The sequence below is a fragment of the Antechinus flavipes genome, chromosome 1 (assembly GCF_016432865.1).
Source record: "Antechinus flavipes isolate AdamAnt ecotype Samford, QLD, Australia chromosome 1, AdamAnt_v2, whole genome shotgun sequence".
In the NCBI taxonomy this organism is placed as follows: Eukaryota; Metazoa; Chordata; class Mammalia; order Dasyuromorphia; family Dasyuridae; genus Antechinus; species Antechinus flavipes.
This window is the reverse complement of record NC_067398.1, coordinates 1,307,853-1,333,758: the sequence shown is the minus strand read 5'-3', so window position 1 is coordinate 1,333,758 and position 25,906 is coordinate 1,307,853. Positions and strand designations below refer to the sequence as shown.

At 57.8% G+C, this 25,906-nt stretch overlaps 1 protein-coding gene across 1 annotated transcript; it reads right to left on the bottom strand.

The window, feature by feature from the left end:
• Window positions 1–328: 328 nt before the first annotated feature.
• On the bottom strand, window positions 329–21,705 carry PDCD6IP (programmed cell death 6 interacting protein). Its single transcript, XM_051977257.1, has 18 exons — window positions 21,435–21,705; window positions 18,808–18,862; window positions 18,146–18,215; window positions 15,840–15,967; window positions 10,458–10,611; window positions 9,646–9,746; window positions 9,245–9,361; window positions 8,603–8,825; window positions 7,661–7,784; window positions 7,292–7,469; window positions 6,558–6,669; window positions 6,072–6,241; window positions 4,534–4,782; window positions 4,103–4,237; window positions 3,648–3,742; window positions 2,924–3,047; window positions 2,572–2,795; window positions 329–2,470 (listed from the first exon to the last, which is right to left on the bottom strand). The coding sequence occupies exons 1-18, from the start codon at window positions 21,641–21,643 to the stop codon at window positions 2,296–2,298; spliced, it is 2,643 nt and encodes an 880-aa protein (XP_051833217.1). The 5' UTR covers window positions 21,644–21,705; the 3' UTR covers window positions 329–2,295.
• Window positions 21,706–25,906: the final 4,201 nt, after the last annotated feature.

Below are 25,906 nucleotides of genomic sequence, written 5' to 3'. Positions count from 1 at the left end.
CTCCAGATAGAATGGAAGACTAGATCCCCTTAATTTCTTATTGGAAAAATGATTAGACTTTGCCAGTTGGGAGAAGAGTTAAGTTTCCGGGCCTTCCAGATGTGAAACAGGAAGGAGGCTACTCGGCTCCCAGGGACCCCATAAGCATTTGTGTGTCTTCCCCATAAGAGTGTGAGTTCCTGGAGGGCACCCCATGCCTAGACCATCGCCGGACACACAGTCAACACTTAGTAATAAATGCTTGATAACTAATACGTACACAAGTGAAGGAGGCACAAAGAAAGTGCTTCCAAACTCACGGGAAATAAAAAGCCATCATACAAATAAGTAAGAATCTTCCAACTTTTATTTTTAGGGTACAGTCATTGCAACATTTCCATTTCTTTATAATCTCCCTAAATGAAAGATATACAATAAAAATATAATCCAACATCCAACAAGTTTCATAATCAGAAAGGAATCTGAAAGCCCTGCTGTGGTAAGAAAGGATTGTTTTCAAAAATAGAAATTTCAAGCCAGCGACAAAACCTGGACATTCGTTTTCTTTAAAAATAGAACTCTTTCCCATCCATCCCTGGAAGCCCCGCGTCTCTGTGCAGCCAGCCCCAGTCTAAAGGCTCCTTCCCAACCAGTAACAGGCGTCCGGGCGCACGGACGCACAAATTACAGGACCGGGTCTGCCTCGGCTCGCTCCTCGTAACACGTTAATTCTATCTGAACACCGATCGGACGCCACAAACAAATGAGGTTAGTCAGTCTTGGGGTCTCCTGAACTGGGAGGAATTAGAAAAATATCATGGGCTCTACTGGATACCACATAAGTAGCAACTCTGCCCCGTTAGCAACAGGAACAGAGACGAGGGAAGTGAGAGGTCTGACAGTGGGGCCGGGGCCGAGGAAGACTCGCCAGGGGCTAGAGAACGTGCTCAGGGAAGTCATCGCCTGATGGAAGCTGTGGCCCAACGGCAGATGGAGCCAGCGCCAGGAGGGCAGTCCCCAAGGGGACTACAAGAAGTCACAAAGAACCCCAATGACAGTCTTGGAAGTCTCCTGGAGAATAAGTGAGATCTCCAAAGGCTGGCGAAGTCCAGAATTTGGGGACCCCCTCCTGGGTGGCCCAGTGGACAGAGCGGGGCCTGGAGCCAGGAAGATGAGGAGCTGACCACTTTACCAAGATCACAGCTTTCCAGGTGGAAAGGGATCTTGGGGGCCCTCCTGTGTGGGCAGGACCCATCAGGACTCAAAGCTGGGCCCCTGCCTCCAGGTCCGTCCCCCTTTTCCTGAAGGGGAAGCCACGGATGGAGCCAATTCCTCATCGGGAGCCATGTGGTACTAGGGGTCAGCCTCGTTCCTAACTCAGGGCATTCCTCCCCCAGCCGGAGGCCGAGGCTCCTTCTGCCGAGGCAGCCACGCAGCCCAAGGCGAGTTACAGTCACAGAGCATTTTTCCACATTTCCCGGACAACTTTAACAACATCTTTGACCGATTTGGCCCCTTTAACAAAAAAGTCGGCTGTCCCGTCACAGAAAATAAACATGAAGTACACTTGGGGGTTTTAAGTAAGAGCCATCCCACAAAGAGCTTGGGAGGGGCCCTGCTCCTGTGGGGGCGGCTCCCCGACCCAGATGCCCCAGAACATGGTCCCTACTCCGGGGAAGGGGGACAAGGAAAGCTCTCCCCCAGAGCCCGAGGGAGGAACTCAACGTTCCAGGTGATGCCTTTGTATTTAAAAGATCCGGAAAAGAAAGGTCATGAAAATCCAAACCAAAAAGAGCAAAGCAAACAGAGTGTTCCGACCAAAACCTACTCACAAAAATGGTGCTCGAGGTCCCACCGGCCTCTCTCTGGGCTCTGCTGCTGGGGCCCCAGAAGGCTGAATGCCCACCAGCGCGGCCCTTGACTACACGCACCGCCGGCAGGGAGCCCGAGGCCGCCAGGGCCAGCAGGGAGCCAGCCCGGTGAGAATTAATGACAAAGCGTAAGGAAAACCCAGTTAAGTCATTTATTTTTAAGTTACCAGATTTACAAGGCTCTGATTCTGTCAGAAAATAGCATACTGAAAACTAAACGCAGAAGGCAGACCCCAAGCAGACCCATGGGCACTCACCCCGTCCTCTGCGGGCACAGTGCCGCTTCCGGCCGCGAGCTCCTCTGCCCGTGCGCTACCTGCCAGGATGATCTCCATGGCGTGGGGTCCGCGGAGTGCCTCGGGCACAGTCCGGTGCGTTAGGGGGCTGAGGCGGAGAAGGCTTATTGCGAGCGCCCCCTAACCTAAAGCCGGGCCCCGCGGAGGCGCTACTGCTGCGGGTAGTGCGGCTGCTGGGGAGCCGGAGGGAACGGGTAGTGTGGCTGCTGGGGCCCCGGGTAGGGCGCCGGGGCAGGATTCTGAGGGTAGGCAGGAGGATAAGGCAGGGTATACTGGCCGTAGACGTAAGGGTTGTAGCCCATGGGCATTGGCATCTGGCAATACCTGTGGGGGACAAAGGGCACTGGTGAGGGGCTGCGCTCCACTGCACCCCCCCCCCCCAAGGAAGCTCTGCAGCCAAGCCACGAGCCTCCTGGAAGCATTACCCCGGGTATCCTGGGTAGGTGGGGTACGGTGGTCCCTGGGCCTGCGACGGGGCCGTGCCGGGGGCCGGACTGGGGGCCGGACTGGGGGCCGTGCCAGATGCGGGGAGCCCAGGTGTCGGAGATGGAGCCGGAGCAGGAGTCCCCATGGCTGAAGCAGAGGCGGTGCGACTGGCTGAGATCACTGGAGGCGGAGGGCGGGCCGGGGGCTGGGGCTTCGAAGAAGGCTACAAGAAACCACACAGGACTCGGGATGAGAGGAGTCCGGACAGCACAGGCCCCTGCTGGGGAGGTCCCCGACCCCTCCCCCTGGGTACCCCGAGGGAAAGAGCCGAGTTAGGGGCCAGGCACTCACCAGCATGGTCCTGGGCGCCGGCGTAGGAGGGGGCGCGTTCCCCCCGGCCGCAGGAGAGGTCTGGTAGGCGGGGGCCGGAAGGGAGGGGGCACTGGGCTCCCGAGCGATGCTCTGCTGCAAATCCCTTTGGAAGAAGGAAAGACATTGAGCCTGGCGAGAGACCATGTGCTCCAAGCGGGGCCAGCGCCGGGGCCCAGAGCGCCCGGAACTGGGAGGTGGGGCCTCCCCTTCTGGACACCAGCGGGCCAGCCTGGCCGCACCCACAGGACCCCCAAGAAGGCAAGAGATGGGGGTCACCAGAGAGCAGTGCCAGGCTTGGAGGCTTGCTGCCTGACTCAAGGCACGACAGCACAGCTCCCTCCCGCAGAGGGAGGACGGCCTGGCTCCAGGTCAGAGGCCAATCTGAGGTGGGGGCTGCTGATCAGGAGCCATAGGAAGCTGACCTCTGCAAGGCCCGGGACAGGGCTAAGAAACAATAGGGGTGGGTCACCCCACCCCCATGCCCTGTGCCAAGAGCCCCTCCAGAAAGAGGACAAAAAGGGAGCAGGCGGCCTGGAGTGTGGGAGGGCAGACATGACATGGAGAAGGCTGCAGGGGACAACGTGGCCAGGAAAGGGGCAGCAGCGTGGGCCGGGTCACCCGCAGAGGGACCTCTGGGGACACAAGCCCCAGGGGAGGGGCCACACACACACACTCGCCCTCTCCCACCCCCCGGGCCTCGTACTTCAGCAGCTCGTCCCTCTCGGTCTTGCGGGCGAACACGATGTCGCTGCACTTGTTCTGGAACTTCAGCAGGATCTCCGTCAGCTCGTTATAAAACTAGGAGTGGAGCACGCAGGAGCCGGGTCAGCGCGGCCGCGCCTCTCCAGGGCAGAAAGCCGGGGGAGCCCGGGGCCGAGCCGGCTGACACACAAAGTGACCCGGTTCTCCGGGGGACCAGACTCCGGCCCGGGGCCCTCAGAAGTGACCAAGAGCACGGCTCTCGCCCCAGGGACCCCAGCGCCCCAATCTAGGTCTCCAAGGCCCCCTTCCCAGAAGGCCCAGCTCCCCCAGAAACCCCCCCTCCATTCCCGGCTCTCCGGGGCAGAGCTTGTTCAGCCGGGGGCACCACAGAGCCTCCCAGGGAAGGCCGAGCTCCCGACCTCCAGCAGGCCCGGAGGCCCCACCGAGGACGCTCACCTTGGTGCCCTCCCTCAAGTTGGCGACGAGCTCCACGAAGTTGTCATAGGCAACCGCCAGGTTCTTCAGGACCTCCTCGCGCAGATTGGCCTCGTTGTTGGACTGCTTCATCTTGGAGAACTCCTGGTGCGAGACCTTCCCCCAAACACAGACAAGTCACCCCCGGTTTCCAGGCATGAGGCCCCCAGGCCTCCAGGCCCCAGCCGCGTGCAGGCCCCTGTGAACCACGGCCAACCGGGTCCGCGGCCCGGGCACCTGCCAGAGACTCCCACACAGATCACAGGGCGCAGCTCCCGGCTCACAAGTCAAAAAGTGGGTTTTCTAGAGAAGAAAAGCTGGAGGTGGGGAGTGCTGCACCCCTCAGGGGTCTTCCTGCCTCCCTCACTCTTTGGTTTCCAGGCCCCCACTCAGGCCTGGCCGCAGATGCCCACCTGGATGCTCTCCAGCAGCTCTTCCTGCTTCTTCAGGGAATCCTGGACCCGGCTCGTGAGGCCCCCATAGACGCGGTCCAATTCCGTAACAGAGAGCGCTTCTTCGTTGATGGCGCCATCCTGCGCCAGCGCCGACAGGAACTTGCCCCTCATGTCAAAGGTCACGGACTTGAGGTCATTCTCCAAATGCTCGCGCTCCTTCTTCACTTCATCCAGGTTGGCCAGCAGGGACTTGAGCACGGTCACCACCTGAAAGAGATGGCAGAGGGACCGTGCCGGGGAAGGGCCCAGGGTGGCGAGGGCGCCATTCTTCTCTGGGCAGCAGCCCTGCCAGCAGTGGGCCCCGCCCCTCCCAAGGGGGCCCCTGAGAAAATGACCAGCCACAGCCCCCAAAGCTTCACGCTCTCAGGCACCCCTGTCCTCTGGGGGGCTCCCTGCATGCAGCAAAATGTGAAATGTCCCAGCACATGCACGTACATACATCCTGCACACACATGCAACAGCCCACATATGCACACAGATGCGTGCTCCACAATCACAACGCAATCACACAATCTCATGTAAGCTATCACATACAATCACACACAACCACACAATCTCACATACACTATCACACACAACCACACAATCTCACATACACTATCACACACACAACCACACAATCTCACATACACTATCACACACAACCACACAATCTCATATACACTATCACACACGATCACACAATCTCATGTACACTATCACACACAATCACACAATCTCATGTACACTATCACACACAACCACACACACAACCACACAATCTCACATACACTATCACACACACCACACAATCTCACATACACTATCACACACAAAACCACACAATCTCACATACACTATCACACACAATCACACACACAACCACACGCTCTCACATACACTATTGCACACAATCACACACAACCACACAATCGCACATACACTATCACACACAACCACACAATCTCATATACACTATCACACACAATCACACAATCTCATGTACACTATCACACACAATCTCATGTACACTATCACACACAACCACACACACAATCTCACATACACTATTCACACACACAACCACACAATCTCACATACACTATCACACACAAAACCACACAATCTCACATACACTATCACACAATCACACACACAACCACACACTCACATACACTATTACACACAATCACACACACAACCACACAATCTCACATACACTATCACACACAATCACACACACAACCACACACTCTCACATACACTATTGCACACAATCACACACACAACCACACAATCTCACATACACTATCACAAACAATTACACACACAACCACACAATCTCACATCCACTATCATATACAATCACACAACAACCATACAATCTCACATACACTATCACACATAATCACAAAATCTCACACACACACCCATACCTCTGGCTCTCACTCTCCCCAGACCAAACCACCCTTCTCTGTCCCCCCTGTTCTCTGCCGCCCCCGTGCCGCCCGCCCCACCTCGCTGCCCTGCATGGTCCTGGCCGGATTGGCCGAGGGAATGGCCGCGTTCAGCTCGGGCTCGGGCTTGGACAGCAGGGCGATGGTATCCCGGTGAGACTGATAGCGCTCCCTGACTCGTCCGTCGGCCTGCACGGCCTTGTCCAGAACCGCCTGGAAGTTGGCCCCCTCTGAAGAGGGGGAGAAAGAGCCGTGTCCGTGGAACCCCAAGTGGAGTCCGTGGGGACCCCGGGGGGAAGAGGGGGTCAGGAGCTGCCGTGGCCACTAGACCGCTGGCTGCTGCTGTGAGCTGTTCTCAGGGACGCGTACTGGGAGGACTGAGGTGGGGAGGGGGCATATAGTGCCCCAAGGCTGCAGCTGCATCCCTTCCCCCCAAACCCATTGGGGCCCTCAGTTCTTCGAGGACACAGCAGAGGGACCAAGGGCATCGACCCCACAGGGGTCTCCCTCTTGCCCCCGTGGAGCAGGTCCCCAAAGACAGCGCACCTGCCCTCAGAGGCTTGTAGAGCTCGTTGGACGGCGTTCTCTGCCAGCGCTCCTTGAACTTGGCCTTTAGCTCATTATCGGTCGCTTCCTCTTCGTTCAACAACCTTAAAGCCTGGAGAGAAAACAAGATGCTGTGCCCTCCCACTGTGCCCAGGTGGCTCCCCTCCCCCAGCTCCTGCTCTGCCCGCTGCGGGCCAGAGAACTCAGTCAGCTTCTACCTTCCTACCCCACCCACCGGGATCCTCCCTGTCCCCCTCCCACACTCAGCAGAGCCAAGCCCTCTCTGCCTCCTCCTCCCTCCCCCCGGGGGCTCAGGCCTTCTGTCTATCCTGGATGGAAACCAGGGCGCCGTCTCCCCACTCTGACCCCGAGCTCCTCGAGAGCCAGGACAGGGGGACCAGAAAGGAACAGCCCCTTCCACAGGCAGCTACGAGCCCCCTCTCTGCTTGTTCAAGGCCCGGCCACAAGGTCACTGGGACCCTCGACGCCCTCTAGCGACCTTGGCTGCTGCTGCTAAGAAAGGGGCCAATCCCATAGGGTCTGAGGACTGGAGCTGCAGGACCCCAGAGAAGGAGGGAGCGAATGAAGCCACGGAATCCCGCTTCCCCATGGGCCAGGAGCCACAAAGGGGGGAAACCAGGGTGGGAAGCCTTCGTGCTGGGGGTTGGGCGGTTCTGAAGCAGACAGGACTCGTCCTGGGCTCTCTAACCTCTCCCACCCCCACCAGGTCTCACCTCCTCGAGAATCTCTCGGTTCCTCTGCAGCAGTTCGGGCAGATCCTGGATCAGCTGGTCAACCGTGTGGATCCCTCCCTGCTCGACAATGGCAGCCGACTTGCCCAAAAGAGACTGAGGAACGGTGTCCCCAGAGATGTCTTCGATGGCCGCCGGCAGATTGAGGGACGCCAGGACCCTAGAGGGAAGAGGGCGGGAATCAGGCCCCTCATGGCCTCTGGGAAGAGCTCCGGCCCCAGACTCCCATGGAGGCAGGTCAGGGGCCTTCTTCAAACCCCGGAGGAAAGAGGGGCAGCAAAGGTGGGAGGCCCCGGAGCAGAGGGTGCAGCGGCCTCTGGGCCTTGGGGCGGGGCCGGGCGCGGCACTCACCCGTTGGCCAGATTGGTGGACTCCCTCATCTGGGCGATTAATCTGTTCACCAGGTCGGCTTTCCTCTGGTTGGAGCAGGCCAGAGACTGCTGCACGGCCACCGGGACCATCTTCTCAAACAGGTCTGCAAGCAGCAGAGAGCCCTCAGTGAGAGTGAGCCGCCGCGTGCCCCACCTTGTCCCCCTGCGCCCCTCACTCAACGTCCACATGCCTGAGCTAGGGACCCCCCGGGGACAGGAGCCCAAAGAAGAAGCATCTGTCGGCAGGAGGCTTCTCTGGGGAGAAAGGCCCTGTGGCACCAGAAACGGGCACAAACACCAGCCTGACCCGGAGCGCGCCGGCCACTCTGTGCGTGTGTAAGCACGTTGGCGCTGCCCTGCCTCGACTGGGACCGGTGGGAGCTCACTCTTGGAGCCCCTGGACTGAACCTTCACGTGCCCTTCCCTGCCACGTGTGCAGACAGACTTCCCAGGGTCGCTCACACAAACCACTTCTTAAACATGAAAAACTAGTATTTCAAAGTTGTTTCTGGACTCTGGAAACCGATGGCAAGGTGGCCAACAGATGCGAAAAAGCCGACGTTTAACAACAGTCTCGTCCAGGTCAGGGCCTCGCCCACCATGGCGTCAACACCTCGTAAATCAGCATAAGAGACGCAACGGGAATTCTGGAGAAGTTGGGCAGACTCCGAATGACACAGAGTCTAGAACCCAGAAGGGCACGGAACCCGTGCACCTACAGCTGACACAACTCGTCTTAATGTCCCATTTCACATTTGGGATCACACATCCTGGCAATTCATAGCCCATCCGGGCTTCTCTGGGCCAGCAGCTTTGTCCGGGGTCCCCTGATCGCGGAGCACCATTCCCCCGTGCCCTAAGATGTGGGAAGGGTTTCTCCCTCACAGACTCGATCCCAACTCCGACCCCCACAAAGACTCACCGGTGAACTTCTGGCTGAGAGGCACGTGCACGGGCGTGGCTTTCACCAGCGTGGCTTTGCCGATGGGCTCCAGGTCTTTCAGGTCCGGAACCCGGTCGTGGTAGATGAAGTCGTTGTCCTTCCTGGCGGCCGCCAGGGCCCGGGCGATCTTGTCAGAGAAGTCCTTCACACTGATGTACTCGTCGTACCGAGACGCCACCGTTTTAATCAGCTCTGCTGCGTGCTGTGGGGGACGTCCCGGCACATTTGGGGGCGTGGCCCAGAGTGAGGCCGGGTCCTCTCACCACAGGGGCCGACTCCCCCCCGCCCTGACTGGCCCCCTCCCGACCGGGCCTCTGACAGCCCTCGCTGACACGGACCGGACCTCTCTCAGGGACAGCCCCACGGGCAGGGGATCAAAGGGGGACGTCAGAAAAACCACCATAAAGGACAAAAGGCAGGGCGGGGATTCTGGGGCCCAAGCCGGAGAAAATGCTCCCCTCCCTTGGCGTTTTCCAGAAGGGAGGAGGGGGGCAGGACCCCCACAGCTCATCCTGCTCAGCCATGTTCTGATCCTCTGCTCTGAGGGATGGGGGGAGGGGCAAAGGCAAGAGCCACACAGAGGTCACCTCGGGGCCCCCCCAGGGTGGGCGTGAGGCTCACCTGCAGCCTGGCGATCTCCTCCCCAAATCTCTTCTGCTGCTTGGCCAGCACCGCCTGGTGGTACTCCGCGTGCGCCTGCATCACGCAGTGCTTGGCCGCCAGGACAGGGAACACTTCCTGCCAGAGCGCGAGGAGACGGCTCCCTCAGAGGGTGCGGGGGAGGGGTCAAACTGTCTCTCACCGTCTGATGCTCGCACACAGGCACACACACACACACACCCCCCAGCTAACAGGTTGGGAAAGAGTTAAACGACCCAGGCCTAAGCCCACCCTCCAATGCAAGTAGAGCTGTCACCCCCGGCGGCAGGAGCAGGAAGACAGAGGCGACCTCCCAACCCCCCGTTCCCCCCCCCTCGCCCTCTCCCCAGAGTCCGACGGTGCTCCTCCCCTCACTCACTCACCTTGGGGAGGGTGTCCTTGTACTGACACTGCTTAAACGCATCTCCGTAGTAATCAGCAGCCTGATTGGCCAGTTTTGCTATGATGGCGTCTTTCATTTTATCTGAAGAAGCAAAAATAAAGCTGCAATCACCTGCCCCTGCAAGTGTGCACGAGCATGCACACGTGTGGGCACTCTCAGGAGCACACGTATGAGCACATGCATAGGCAGAAGCACACACGTGGGCACTCGCAGGAGCACACGTATCAGCACATGCATAGGCAGAAGCACACACGTGGGCACGTGCAGGGGCACGCAGACTCTAGAACCCTGCCTCTAGAACCACTCCACACTCAGCATGGTACTATGTTCCGCTGACCCCAAGGCCCTTGCCAGCTGACCCCAGTAAGTGCCCCTTCCCAGTGACAGTGGGACCTCAGGCCAGTGAGCTTCCCACGCTTCCTCCCACCACTTACTCCCTCACCCCTAAACCCAGCCCGGCCATCTGACGCCCCTCTTCTGGCCAATGGCCCTGCCCTCGCCCGATGGCAGCCCACCCCCACTGCCCTCACTGCCGCTCTGACCACCAGCCCCCCACCTGCCTGACCTCCCACTGGGCACTGCTCCAGCCCCCCACCCCCAGCTCCTTCCCTTTCAGACCCCACCCATCTCCATCACTAGACTGGGAACTCCCCAGAGACAGGCAGCGAGCCAGGCTCCTTAACTGCCCCCTAGAGGCTCGGAGGACAGCTGGGGACTGGCCAAGTGCTGGCCCCTCCCCCTCCCCCCATGCCCGCAGAGCCACGCCCCCCCCATGACTGTGCCCTCCCTCACCTCTGGTGGCCTTGAGGAAGAACACCTCCTGGGCTTGGGCCAGCATGATGAGACTCAGGGTCCCCGTGGTGTCGGGAGCTATGTCAGCCGTAGGTTCTCGATTCAGCGCGGACAAGACGGTCTCCTTGATGTGCAAGAAGGCACCGCTAGCGAACTGCAGGAGGAGAAGGTCATTGGTGGGGTGCACGGGCACCCCCATGCGTGGGGAGAGCGCCCCGGCCACAAAAGCCACATAGGACAAAAGGCGGACCACCCATCGGGGGATGGGGGGGCGAAGCTCCAGGGCAGCCAAGGTGCCACAAAAGGGGCGTCTTGGGGGACTTCCCCAGCCCTGGCCCCCACACGCTGGGGGACCCAGAAGGCAGGGGGTCCAGCGTGACCCACTTGGGCCCCAAAGAAGGTGCTTCATAGCAAGAGGAAGAGCAGTCCCCACTACCGCGGGGAGGGAGAGGCAAGGACGAGAGCAGCACAGACTGGAGGCCAGACCAAACCCCGTCTCCGGGAGGCCCAAAGAGCTGGGCTCAGTCACCCCCCAAAGTTGGGGGGATTCTCCCATGCGACGGGCCCTGGGGCCCACTCCCCCAGCATAGGGGTCTCAACCCAAGGACGGCCGCCCCAAAAGCCCAACTGTCGCAGCATCACCGCTTCCCCTCACAGGCACGGAATCTACCTTCTTCGGGGCAGGAAAGGACCACGAGACACAGATCATGGCGCCTTGAGGGCCAGGGAGGGGAAGGGGCCACAGCCACACCCCAACCCCCCTGAATTAGGTGCCAAATCCAACTGGCAAGCAAGTTCGGCAAAAGGGTCAGCCAGTGGACGTTTCCTGAATCTGTGGGAGGCTGGACCGCTCACCCCGTGAGCCGGTCCCATTCAGGGCACTTCCAGCCCCAATTACACCGGAAGCTCTTCTCCCCAAAGTCTTTCCCTCAGTCCTCCACCTTCTCTGACGTCCGCCCTGCAGCCTTCGCCCCATTAAAGTCCAGCATATCATCAGTCGGAAGGGCCCGGCCCTCCTGGCCATCGATGCTCCCAGGATGCTCAGAACTCCCCCTCTCAGTGTTCTGGTCTGGCTCTCCTCATTCTCTGGGACTTTCCTTTGGGGTCTTTGTCCAGGCCACACCCCCACACTGGGAGCCCCGAGGCTCTGTCCTGGGCTCCCTTCCTCAGCTCTCAGTGCACACATACACACACGTATCACAATCCCACACTCACAATCACACACTAAATAGCACCTCTAGGCAGATGACCACCACGTCCAGCCGTCCCATCCCAGTCTCTCTCCTGAGCTCCGGGTCAGCCTCCCCAACTGACCTCCAGACATTTCAGGTTGGAGGCAGCCCAAGCAGAATGCATCCAAATCAGAGCTTACTTTTGCCCCCCAAGTGCTGACCGAGGCTCCCGCAGTACGGCTGAATCCCTCCAACCTCTGCTCCAGACTCCCACAGCCAGACCCAGAGCGGCTCCGGCCAGGATCACCGCGCCTTCCTACACCGTCTCCTGGACCTAGATCTCTAACCCTGCAGCCCCTCCCGCAATCGATCAGGTCACTGAGCCTGGGTGTGGCCCGCAAGACCCAACCCCTCCCTGAACTTTCTGGGCCCTCACCATCTCTCCGAGACCCAATAGTCTATCTCACCAGTGTTCCCACACACAGCCGGCCTCCCCGGCTCTGTTCCCCGCAGTCCCCCCACCCAGACACCCCAGCACCCGCCCTTCCTTCAAGAGCCAGCCCAAGCGCCACCTTTTACAAGAAGCCATTGTAGAGTCCAACCATGGTGCCTTCCACCCAAGGGTGGCGCTCACCACCCAGCTGCCTTCTAGCTGATGTGCACACACACATTGTCACGCATCAATCTCACACACAAAATCACATGCACATGTGCACACATACACGCATGCATCATAACCACACACTCATATACACATGTGCACACATACACACATCACACACACAATCACACATCAATCTCACACACATACACACATACACATGTGCACATACACACATGCACCACAATCACACACTCATACATACATATGCACACACACATACACACATCACACACACAATCACACATTCTCACACATCAATCTCACACACAAAATCACACACATACACACATACGCATGTGCACACATACACACACACATCACAATCACACACTCACACACACAAACAATCATGCACCCCCTGCTATGCTTGGGGCAGCCAGGACAGGTCCGAGGTTCAAGCACAGCCTGCATGGTCGCACAACGTGCGGAGAGTACACAGCCGAGCTGGGACCCGACCCCTGGCTCCGGGGCAGCAGGACCGTCTCTGTGGGGGCCGGGCAGAGCTGGAAAAGGTCAAGAAATGGCGGTGGTGGAGAGCCAGGAGCCACTTGATGAAGGCCACGTCCCGGAGCATGGCAGCGGGGCTGGAGGTTGGAAGAAGACCCTCACCCAGGGCCGAATTCCCCACTCCCATCTCTGCCGCTCTGCGGCTTTGGGAACCCAGCAGCGTTTCTCTGAGATTCCACTTTTCCCCCATTAGTTGTGTTGTGAAAAAAGACTCCAAACAGGAAAAACCACGAGCATAAAACATGCAGGGAAAGGGGCATGCCCGGGTCCGCGTTCCGCCTCCCAAGCCTGGGACTGCCACGCTGCGGAAAAGAGCCACGTCATCCCGCGGGAAGGTGGCGTTCTCTTGTGGTTCTCCTTGTCCACAGACGTCTCCCCGGGCTTTTCAGAAACCAGCCTACTGGTCATTTCTTAGAGAGCGACAGGATTACAATCCCCCAGCCCGGTCGGCCATCCCCCCCTCACTTTCCAATTCTCTGCCACAACGGAAAGAACTGCTCTAAGTATTTCTGCACATATAAGTCCTTTGCCTGTTTTTTTTTTTTACCTTTCTGAGACACAGACCTAGCCAGGGGTGTTTGGGGGGCGTAATGTTCTTCTCTGAAATGCAACGTTCTCTGGGAGCAGGTTTCTTGGGGGCTTCCGGAGGCAGCCTTCGCTTCAATTCAGTGATCACAAAGGCAGACAGGGGTTCAAGTCCAAATCCTTTATTGTTTCCTTCAAAGTCTTGTCTCTCTTCCTGGGGCCTGGTTAGCTTTAATAGAGGCCTTCTATAATCTTGCTTTCGAGAGCTTGAGCTCTGGCTTCTGAATCTCCCCGACTGAATCCTGGTTGAGGTTCCTAGCTTACATATGCTCTCTTAAAGGTGTGGTTCTTGTGGAACTCTAATAAGTACTAAGTACATATACTGAACTAGAACTGGTAAATCCCCGGCTAAATAATCATCGTCTCTACGAATTCCACTGACTTAGCACCTTGTTTCAAGTTCTGGCCCATAATTGGGGGAAGAAGGGGGACTGCCGACCTAACCAGGGGCACTGCTGAAGCAAAGGGCGCGCTGCCTCGATAGCTCTTTGGGCATAGTTCCAAATTCTCCCCAAAGTGGTTGGGTCAGTTTGCAATTCCACCAATAATGCACCAGCATTCCATTTCTTCCACATCTTCTCCAATATTTATCACTTTTCTCTTCTGTCACATTTGTCAATCTGAGAGATGGGAGGAGGTACCTCAGAGTTGTTTTAATTGACATTTTTCTAATTAATGACTTAGAAAATTATTTCACATAACTCTGGAAAACTTTAATTCTTCATCTGCAAACTGCCTGTTTCTATCCTTTGACCAAACCAATTGGGAAAGATTCCATTCTTCCATGTGTAAAAAGGTAGTACTGTACCGGGAGGATTCTTCCAGCTTCAAATCTTAAAAAGAAAAAGATTAAAGACTCCAAGGACATCACATTTAAAAGCTGTGGCTGGATCTGACCAAAACAGCTCGGAGAAGAGGCTGCCAACTGTACCGACAATTTCTGATGAAAAGTCTGACGTCCGGCAGAAAGAGGGCCACAAACGTCTAAGACCGACAGCCTTCCCCCAACAGTCACAGAAGGCCAAGGGGAGAACCTCCAAAAGAAGAACCGTGACCTTCACGGACCCCGAGGACCGAAGATTCCAACTCACTAAGGGCAGTGACCGGAGTCTCCACTACCGGAGACACCCAAGAGGCAGACCCCTGGGGAGGGAAGGCCGTTCAGGCAAAGGCAAAGAACGGTGAGCAACAGGCCCAGGCAGATCTGGGAGAGCCCACGTGACGGGAGATAAGCAGAATCTGGCTCCGGCAGGCCCAGACCCCAATGACGTCAGTCTCCTGGAAGAGCACGAAGGTGCAGAGCTGGGGAAGGCTGGAAGATGGACCCCCCAGGAGCTGCAAGCACCCCCTCGGCTCAGCTGCTCTTTTTTGATTGGGGGAGGTATGCCACTGCCTACATGGGGATGACTAACGTGAGAACAAAAGACGTCCCTTGGGTTGTTTCTAAAGGCAAAGTGGCCCAGAGGTGCAAGGCCAGGGGATCTAGAGACACAGAGCACCTCAGTGGAGGAAGCACTTCTCTCAGAAGGCACTGGAAGCACCAATCAGCTTCCTCGTCTGGTCACCAAGGGGCCAAGGGACCCAGGAACAGACAGCATGGGAGGGGGCAGGATGCATGGTCATGGGGGGAGCCAGGTCCCCTCAGAACAAGACAAGAAAAAGGGGGCACAAAGCAAGGCTCTCGGGGGCCAGGAGGAGCCCCACTGTGGACAGGACGAAGGCTGCGGGGAGGAGCTAGGGGCAACAGCGAGGAACTCTGCTCCAGAAGTCACTGGGCTCGGTGATTTTATCCCACACAGCCGGGCCACCCCCACCCAAGGAGATAAGATAAATAAGAACTCAGAGCCACAGAACGGAGCCACAGAATGAGGGTTTGTCACAGTTTTTTGTCAAGGCAGAGAACTAAAAACTGAGGCAGCCCCTTATCCTCAACTGGGGAACTGCAAGGGAAGAGGGAGAGGGTGATGTCAGAGCAGCCTGGGAGGACCCAGGCTGAGCAAGGTAGAAGGTGAGGAGCAGAACCAGGGCGATGGGCCCACGTGGCCAGACCCTGACCCTCACCAGAGGGCAACGAAGGGTGCGCTCACAGGAGGACCCTGCTCAGCAGGAGAGGCCCGTGTGCCACGAAGGCTCGGCTCTTTCTCAGAGCAGGGAGGGAGAGAAAAAAGAAATGGTGTTAACTGAAACAGCTGATGTGCTCACAAATCTAAAGAAAGGGGAGTACTGCAGCCCCTGACAGCGAGGGGCCATGGCCACGTGCAGGCTGGGCAGCGTGCAGGAGGCGGCCCAGAGGGGGTCCGGCTGCAAAACGAGAGCTCTTTCAACAAAAATCTGGCCAACAGACACGGGGAGAACACCTCTCCCCGAGGGCGCGCCAGATGGAGGGAACCTTCTTCCAGGCTCCCCAAGCCTCAGGAGGCCGTGGCGGGGGTCGGCCAGGGACGTCCATCCTACCTGATAATGCTTAGCGGCGACCTTCAAGCCCTCATCGTTGTCCAGATTTTGGTCCGCCGCGATCTGGCTCGCTAAGGCCGCACAGTTGAACAGCACACACGTCTTTTCGTAGCCTAAACTCGCAAGCGCTGTGCAAGAAAACAACACCAGTGAGAAGACAGAGTCCCCACGGCTTCCCCAGACTCCACTTCTCGGGGCAGCACGGGCGCCACACCTGCTGCTGGCCCCAGGCCGCCATTCTCATTGGGGTGCCCTGTCAGCCTGCAAATGGCCTAAAGCCGGAAGGCAGGAGGGCAGGAACCAGCCCCTCTGAGGAGGTGGGCCGGCCGGACGCCACACCAAGCCAACAAGGCAAGTCCCTCCTCTTCTCCCCCAAGACAACAGGGGGCCCATTAGAGGGGAGGAGGGTATGGGGGGAGGAGAGAGAGAGGAAAGGGGGAGGAGAGGGAGAGGAAGGGGAAGATGAAGGGGGAGGCCCAGAGGAAGAGGACAAGGAGGAGGAGGTAGTCCAAGAAAGGATACACTGGGGGAGAGGGAGGTCAAAAGCAAACACTTTGGGTCAAAAGAGAATAGCAACATTTAATTAGGAAAAGAATTGTGAAGCAAATTTCTCTGATAAAGGTCTCATTTCTCAATGGTTAAGAGAACTGAGTCAAATTTATAAAAAATAAGCACCATTCCCCAATTGATAAGTGACCAAAGAACTATACCCCAAAGGCTGCAAAATCGTGCTTTAACCTTTGACCCAATGATCCCACTGTGCTAGGCACAGATCCCCAAAGAGATTAAAAACAAGAAGGTTTCCCCGAGTCCGGCTCCCCAGCCACTACCAGAGGCTGGGTCGGGGGCGGTTTAATAATCGTAATTACAGACGCACACGTACGTATCATGTAGTGCAGAGAAAGTGCTAGAGATCAGGGGAAGGGAAAAGCCCCATCACACAATTCAAGCTGCTTTCCTGAGAAGGAAAGTGGGAGGGGAGGGGGGAGTAGGAACAGCGGCAGAAGCAAAAGGCAGGGGGACCAGCTGGGCACACGCAGGGGGCAGCGGCATCTCGCACTTTAAAACCTTGGCTAGGAACTACCTGAGCAGGTTATGCCCCCAAACCTCCCCCTCCTCAAGGCAACCCTGCACCCCTGCTTCTCACTGACCAACCAGGACGTCTCTGGCCTAGCATGGGAAGACCGTGATGAAATGATGCCAAAGTCAGGAAAAAGCCCCTCTTTGACCCAGACTGAACACCTGAATGGGCAGGAGCCAGGGCAGCAGGCCGGGATTTCTGCGATTCTCAGGGAAGAACTCCTCCTTCCCCATGCAGGCTGGCACTCGAGACGCCCGGCTCGCTGCCAGCCCGGGGAGACGTAAAGCAAAGATCTCAGTGTCTGTCGTGACCAAGCTGGGCCGGGGGGGGGACGGACTACATCCTGCTCCTGCTTTGCTGAGCTCGAGCCATGAGGAACAGCCATGATGTCAGACTGGGCTAGAGCACTGGGGAACCTTGCAGAGCTGCATTTTCTCCTTTTCATTCTCTGTTAAAGAAGATGCTCTCTTGTTGGAGAAAGGAGGATGTTGAGAAATAAAAGTAACAAAAAAATTTAATTTTTCTTTTTTTTGCTGAAGCAACTAGGGTTAAGTGACTTGCCCAGGGTCACATGGCTAGGAAGGACTAAATGTCTGAGGCCAGATTTGAACTCAGGTCCTCCTGACTTCAGGGCTGGTGCTCTATTCACTGGACTGTTGCCCAAAAAATACAATTTAAAAAAAACCTACGTGGGGAATGGAGAACAAGAATCTTTTTTTTTTTTTTTTGGGGGGGGGGGGAGAAGGGGGGAGAGGAGGGGAGAATGGCCTTTTTTTCTTTTTTAATACATTACAAAGTAGTTTGGAGAAAGGGTGGTAAATGGACACATCTGCGTTCATTCTGGGTCATCTCCTAACAATACCAGCAACAGGAAAGCCACAGACAAACATTAGGAAGGGAGAGAGTGATCAGAAAGCAAAGTCACCAGAAGCAAGCGCCCACAGCCCAAAGAAAGGGAGGCGAGCGGACGTGAAACAGGAGAAGGAAGCGAAGGAACGGTCGTCAGGAGCTGGAGCTGCATCCTGACCTCACCCCCGAAAGCCATTAGGCAAGTCCCACACGCTCCCGGAGTTGGGAGTAAGCCTGAGGACGTGAGACCAACTAAGGCACGGTAGAGAGGCTGCTTCCCGATTAACAAGGGATTGCCACTGACAACCTCTGTCCAGATGGTAACAATTTGTTTAGATCAGATTTCCAGGCATTGATTTTGATAAAAATCACCTACCCAGTTTTACAGACCCTCCAAAAAGTGATCCTTTGTCAAACGCATCCTTCCAGGTAAAGGTCAAGCAGATCTATATTGAGGAAGAACAGAAAAGCAATTCCTGAAGGCAATACAGCCCATGGGAGGTTGGGAGGGAGGGTTCAGAAAACAATGACTAAAGGAAACCAGGGGACCCAAAATGCGACCCTGCCCACCAATCCAAAGGGAACCTTGGAGGGAGGCCTCTTCCCCATCCCGGGAGGCCGTGCCTGAGCCACCATCCCCCACCTCGTGCTTCCTGATGCAAGAATGGCCCCCAAAACCTAAGGCAAGAAATGCATGCCAAAACAACTGTATGGGCATGTATACACATGTTGTATTTAACACATACTTTAACATATTTAACATGCATTGGTCTACCTGCCATCTGGGGGAGGGGTGGGGGAAGGGGGGGAAAAGTTGTGACAGAAGGTTTTGCAAGGGTTAATGCTGAAAAATTACCCGTGCGTATATCTTGTAAATAAAAAGCTATGATTAAAAACAAGTACAAACTAGAGAAGGAACCCAAAAAAGTTCCTCTCCTGAACCATTGCTGCACAACCCATCCCCCATCCCATACAGGCAGCCAGGAGCGGATGGTTTCCCATGCCCTAGTTTTTAAACAAACTAAATTAAGTCTTTACCTGGTTTTCAGAAAATGGGAATTTGGGCTCGATGGAACAAATCTGATCATAATACCTGAAAAGCAAAACCAAAATGAGTAACTACTACATCTGTGCCATTTGTGCCAACTTATTCCTAAATAAAATCCTAAAAAGCCCTCCTAACGCATCTCCAAGGGGATCCATGATCTCCCAAAAGGGGCCACAGTCTGGCCCACGAAGGTGTCACTCAAAGTGCCGAGGGCCTCTGATTTCCCCAACACCCCGAGGACACCCACGGGAGATCTCGGCGAGGCCCCTGGGCACGCAGGGCTCCGAATCCAGATAAATTTTCGGACCCAGTTCTCTGAAGGCGGTCATGACCACAGACAGCACGTGGGCAGACGGGCCTTCATTGCAGGGGCGGCGAAAGCCCTGCAATCTCCCACAGACAATGCTAACAGAACCAATTAAGTTAAATTGTCCCATGAAACGCCCGACAGGTGTTTAATCCTTGTTAGTTTTAAGTTAAGTTTTAACCCTTGAAGTCCATGTCCCCCCCCAAAAAAACCTCATGGTTTTGGGCAATGGGGGATAGGGGGCACCCCCAAGCTACCCCAGGACACCAGTCCTGGGTTTTCACCTCTCCCCCCCAGAACTCCGACATCACCTCCTGAAGGCATCATGCCCTCAGCACTTTCAAAACTGAGTTCATCGTCTTCCTCCTGCCCAGTTTCTGCTGAAGGAACCCCCATGATCCTCCCAGTCTCCCCAGTTTGCAATCTCAGCCCTAGCCTGGACTTCTCACTTATCCAAACTGTGGCCAAACTTTGCCATCTCTCACATAACTCACAGGTTAAGGTTTTTGGGAAATGTGAAGCAACAAAGGGATTCAGAGTTAAATTCCAAAAAGGATCATGTTTTCCTGGAGAAGGCAGCGTTTGCTGGCCAGAGGAACAGCCTCCGCCTCACCCCTGGGGACAGAGGCAGCTCGAGCCCATAATCCGCTGGCGACCTCGGCTATCTGCAGTGGTGTCAAGGAGGCCCAACGAGAGGCGTGGCAGGGAGGTGGAGCCCCTAGTTACTGGGGGGGGGGCACACAAAAGGCGGCTCCCTGCCCTCCGGAGCGCCCCCCCCCCCCCCCAGCACAAGAGCAGACAGACAAAACAGCCAAGTCCAAAGTGACTTAGGAGCGGACACTTGGGGCTCCGGGGGAAAGACCGTGACTGGGGCTCTGAGGGGGGAGGGCCCCCACTAAAGGAGGCTGGTCCTGTGGAGACTTGAGGGGAAAGGTTCCTCAGGGGCACAGTCTTGGTGCCCTCCCCAGAAACAGGGTCAAAGAAGGGGGGTGAGGGGTGACTAGATAACGGGGGCTCCTTTCTGGCCATGCTGAGGATGACCCCAAGAGGCCCCGGCACAGAGGGATCTGGGAATCAGGCAAGGAGACGCTTTACCCTGAGGGGATCTGGAGAAAGGGCAAGAAAGCCCAAAGTCCAAAAGCCCTCCTCCTCCAGCAGGGCGGCCCTGACCTTCAGGAGCCCAGGAAAGCTGGGCAGCACCCCCAGAATGAGGGATTTGGCTGTTAGGAGACCCCATAACTTTGGAGAAACATGGAACCTGTCACAGGGTGCCCCCTCTCCCCCGTGAAAGTCACCTTGGAAAGGTGAGGACGGGTGGGCACGGCCCCCCAGACTGGCAGGGCCCCTCCCTGACGCCCATCAGTGCTCATCACCAAACACCAGCTCTGGGGGGGCTCAAACCTGAGGGGAGGCCCACGACAGGGAGGAAGTCTGGGGGCAGAAGGAGCAGGGCTTGCGTGGCCCCCCCACTTTCACCTGGGGCAGGGAGCTCCGTGGGGAAACACTAGGGTCCCGTGAAGATGGGTCATGGCTGCCAACTTGCCCGGATCTAGGTCCCTGGAGCCCGTGGGGACCAGAGAGGAGGACCAGGGTCTCTGCAGTCCCTTCTGGTCCTGGGGATGGTCTCAGACTGGACCCCCTTCCTATCCCCGAATACAGTGCCAACAGCTGGTCCCTACGAACGGCTGACCCTGAGTCGTGGCCACCTCCTGCCCACTCTCCCCTTCCCCTCCCCTCCAATCCTCCAGGCTCCAGAAACAAGGCGGGGAGGGGGGAGGGAACCTCAGAGGGAGCTTGCAGACTACTAAGACCCCCAGCTCTTTCTCAAGGCTGTCCAAGCACAAGGAAGCCCAAACCCTTTCGGACAAGCCCTCCCACGTCGCTGTTCCACCCAGGCAGCTTCGGGCTCTGGGGGCTGGGCTCCATGTGTGGGAGTGGGGGGCGCTCGTGCATGGAAGCGTCCCCCAAGCCTGCTGACCATTACGGCCGCCCACCCTCTCCCAACACCTGCCCCGGAAGGCGGAAGTCACCAAACTCTGGGGGAACTCTGACGTCCCCACCTCCCCACCCCAAAAACCAAAACGGGGGGTGAGGGGGCGGGGCGCGCGTGCCCGTAACCTCCCCCTCCTCCCCTCACTTCTGCAGCCACACCTGGACGTGCAGGAATGCGGGCGCCGCCCAGCGAGCTCCCAACCCGCGTCACCCGCTCCCCTCCCCCCCAGGGCAGGAGGGTGGGCCCGGGGCGCTCCCCTTCTCCTCACTCCGGACCCCCTCCCAGTGTCCCCCGCGTTCCCGGGGCCTCCCCCTCACCGCAGCAACGTGTCCAGCGCCGCATCGTGACGGTCCAGGGGGCGACCGAGCGCGGCCCGGCGCAGGCGGCTCAGCTCCTCCGCGGCCTTGCCGAACTGCGTCGCCTCCTCGCCGCCCGCCGGGTACGTCTGCTGGATGAACTTGGTCAGCGGCCGCGCCACGTCCACCTCGGCCGCCTTCTTCAACTGCACCGTCACGAACGTCGCCATCGCGGCGACAACGGGGCAGCTGTCACCGCCGCCGCCCACTCCCCGGCCCTTCAGTCAGGTCAGCACTTCCGCTGTCAGCCTCGCGCGGGCGCGCACGTAAGCTACGTCATAGCAGCACGGCGCTGCACCGTGCGCATGCGCCCTGGCCGGCAGGGCCCAGTACCGCCCCTCCGTGACGTGGCGACCAAAGGGAAGGAGGGGCCCGAGAAGCGGCGCCTGAGCAGATGCCAGTCCTCCCCGAGATGGCCTCGCCAGGAATGTGCTAAGGCGCAGGCTTCTGCCCGCCCAGGCTTTCCCCTTAATGGAGGGGAGGCGGGGTAACCCGGAAATGGGAAGGGGAAAGGGTCCGAGCCGAGTTCGCGTGCGCAGTATCCTCACGCTACCCCGTCGTAGCAGTCTTTGGCGAAAGCAGTGCGCGGCGTGCACGCGCACTCTTCCTCCCCCACCCCGGCCCGTTCCCATATACTGCACAATACTAGCGGAAAATCCGGACCGACGCCAGAGCGCGTGCGCGGACTCCTCCCCAGCCCATCTCGGAGTTCTCGCGAGTGAGTGGCCTGGAGCGGGGAGGGCTGCCGCCCAGCGCGCGTGCGAACTGCTTGTAACACTCTCCCAGTTCCTAGATCCCTGGTCAGAGTCCTTGAAGCGGCCTGTGCGCGTGCACAGCCATCCCCGGCCCCGCCCCTCCGAATGCGGAAAGCCTGTTCTCTGTGCACTCAGGCAACTCGGAAGTGACCCAGCCCCGAAGTACGAGACGGGGATTCGCACCCAGGGCCTCCAGGTCCCAAAGCCTGCGCCCAGCCAACATTTCATACGTGCACGTCCTTGTGCCCGGGACACGCGGACCGCCGTTGGCGGGCGTCTTCTCAGACCCATGGGCGGAAATGCATCCCATCAGACCCCGAGACTGGAGAAGTGGGCCTCCTGAGGCGGCGTCCTCCTTCCTGCAGGAGGCCCGGAGACGGCCCCCCAGTCCGGGCCGCCCCGGAGACAGCCCCCCAGTCCGGGTCCCTGCGGGAGGTCACGCAGCGAGACAGCCCTCCTACTCCCGGTCCCTGCGGGAGGCCGCCCCGGAGACAGCCCCCCAGTCCGGGCCGCCCCAGAGACAGCCCCCCAGTCCGGGTCCCTGCGGGAGGTCACACGGCGCCCGGAGACAGGGCGCCCCGAGACAGCCCCCCCAGTCTGGGTCCCTGCGGGAGGCCACGGGACACCGCTCTAGACCTAACAACTGGAGGCAGACTCGGATCTAGTCTCCCCGAGGGCAGCTGCTACCAGGACGAGGGGTGGGGGGGAGTGCAGGGGCGCCTGGGGTCCAGCTCATCCCCTCTCCTCACACACACCCAGAGGGTCCCAGGGCCGAAGCAGCCGTCTAGGGCCGGTCACCTCTCCCCAGTGGGGGCTGGAGGGCTGAGGAGCAGTGCCCAGGAGGGGAAGGAGAGGGCATCAAGGCAGGGAGCCCCCCTGTAATGACATGGCTTTTCCTAGGGCAGGTGACTAAGGATTCCCGTCACCCCAGAAGAACCAGCCCAGACCATTGCCGAGCCATCATCAATGAAATCTGAAAGATGCTGCTAGATTCATTATCTTTGAAAAATTGAGGGAAATTGGAGCCCCCTTGGTGACGATTTTCAAAAATCAGCCAGAGGAGGAGACCCCACAAAGTGTAGACCCGCTCATTTGGCTTGGATTCGGGCAGGTTTCCCAAAACATTTCCCAGTGACATGGAACAGTATGTTAACGATCTTTAATTTTGAGTTCCAGGCTTCCTTCTCCCACCTTCCCCTTCCCTGAGAAGGCAATTTGGTGTCAGTTACACACCACTCAGATGTTTTTCCACAGTAACCGAATCACAAGAGAACACAGAAACAACACTAACAAACTGAACCCAAAAAGTTCCCGTCTGCACTGAGCGTTCACCAGTTTTCTCTCGGGAGGCGTTTTTCACCATGGATCCTTCCCAGCAGTGCTCAGTGAGACCCAGTGGGGGCAAGGGAGAGACCTTGTCAGGCTCGGGTGAAGCCTGGAACACGGACTCAGCCCTTTGCCCCGGCCTTGGTGGTTCATTTTACCGGCTCTATTAGCCTGGCGGCTGTGGTTCTGTCGGAGACGCCCACAAACTCGAGAGCTGAATCCACGCTGGCTTTGCAGCCAAAGAGAAAAGTCAGACAGCTGAGAAGAGGCTCCCTCTGGGCACGTGTCCGCTGGGCAGGACCTCGGTGCCACGGGCGCTCTGCAGAAGCTGGGCTCAGACCGAGCCGGCGAGGGGGGAGAGGGAGAGCAGCCCCTGGGGGGAGAGGAGCTGTGTTCTTGCTGCAGCCTCAGGCCCTTTCATCTTATTGTAAAAACCTGGGGGAGGGACAGAGACAGAGACAGAGACAGATGATGGGCCAGAGACAGAGAGACAGAGACAGATGATGGCGTGACAGAGACACCGAGACAGACAGAGACAGAAGATGGCGGGCCAGAGACACAGAGACAGAGACAGAGAGACAGAGACAGATGATGGCAGGACAGAGACAGAGACAGAGACAGATGATGGCGGGCCAGAGACACAGAGACAGACAGAGACAGATGATGGGCCAGAGACAGAGAGACAGAGACAGATGATGGCGTGACAGAGACACCGAGACAGACAGAGACAGAAGATGGCGGGCCAGAGACACAGAGACAGAGACAGATGATGGGCCAGAGACAGAGAGACAGAGACAGATGATGGCAGGACAGAGACACCGAGACAGAGACAGAGACAGATGATGGCGGGACAGAGACAGAGACAGAGACAGATGATGGCGGGCCAGAGACACAGAGACAGACAGAGACAGAAGATGGCGGGCCAGAGACACAGAGACAGAGACAGATGATGGCGGGCCAGAGACACAGAGACAGACAGAGACAGATGATGGCGGGCCAGAGACACAGAGACAGACAGAGACAGATGATGGCGGGCCAGAGACACAGAGACAGAGACAGAGACAGATGATGGGCCAGAGACAGAGACAGAGACAGATGATGGCGGGCCAGAGACACAGAGACAGAGATAGAGACAGATGATGGCGGGCTGCTTTTGGATAGACTTGCAGAGGAGAAAGCTCTATTTTACCTGATTCCAGCAAAGCTTTTGGTGTTCTTTCACGTTCTTCTGAGGGAAATGGGAGACCCTCAGCCAGGCCCAGGTAGATGGCCAGACTCAGGCCAGCTGTTAATGGTTCGAAGTCGGGAGCTCGAGAACTGCATTTGACATTTTCATCTATTAGGAATAATGGCGCAGAGAGCGCGCTCCCCACAGCGGCTCTGGATCCAGGAGGCTCTTGACTGGCTAGAATAGTCTTAAACGGGAGAACCAAAAAGCCCGTTTCTGAAGGCTAAGATAAAGGAATCGTTCTCAGAAAGAGCGGGACCACCAGTGGACCAGCAAGTCCAGAGATGGGCGAAGAGCCTGGCGGCCACAGCGCTGGAGGAGTCTGGGAGCACAGCAGTAGCAGCCGGCTTCTAGGATTTAAAGGGTTTTAGACGGGGGTAACTGTTCTATTAGGCTCCCTACCCCAGTGGGGTCTCTTGAATAGCCATCCCCTCCCCATCCAGCTTCCCCAGCCTCCTCCCATGGAAGCCCCTCCCCAACAAACCCCATCGTGTCCAATGCGCTCAGTGCTGGAAAAGCTGTGACCAAGAATCCCGCTGGATTCCTCGGATCTCTGGTGCAGATCAGGAAAAGCCCCTCCCCAGGGCCCCTCCCATCCTCTTCCTTTGGGCCCACCCGGCTTTCTAGGCTGCTTGCCATCGGGTCCCAAGGCTCAGCCCCTAAATCCCGGCCCCCCAGCCTTGGCCCGGCTCAGCCCCAGCCTGGGTCTCTGGATCGCGTGGAGAAGGTTCCCCGTTGCCTCACTGTCTGCTGCTCTCCCCACCACCACCGCTCCGGGTTTTGGAATACAAGGGTCTGGGACAGTTAGATGGCACAGTGCTGGCCCCGGAGTCAAGAGGACCCGAGTTCAAATCCAGCCTCAGACATCTAACGGTTCTAGCCTGGCAAGTCACTTAACCTCAATCACTGCAGAAAAAACAAACAAAAAAAAAAAAACCTGATTGAACACAACGGTCTTTTCCAGGGTGAAGGGGCCGGCACCGGCCAGAGCTGAGGACCCAGCCCCGAGGCTGGGGCCTGTGAGAGCGGGGGCTCGGGCCCGATGGAGAAGCACCAGCTCAGACCTGCATCCCGAGCCAAGGGAACCCCAGCAGCAGCCCCCCCCCCATGGGGCAGCGGTTTCG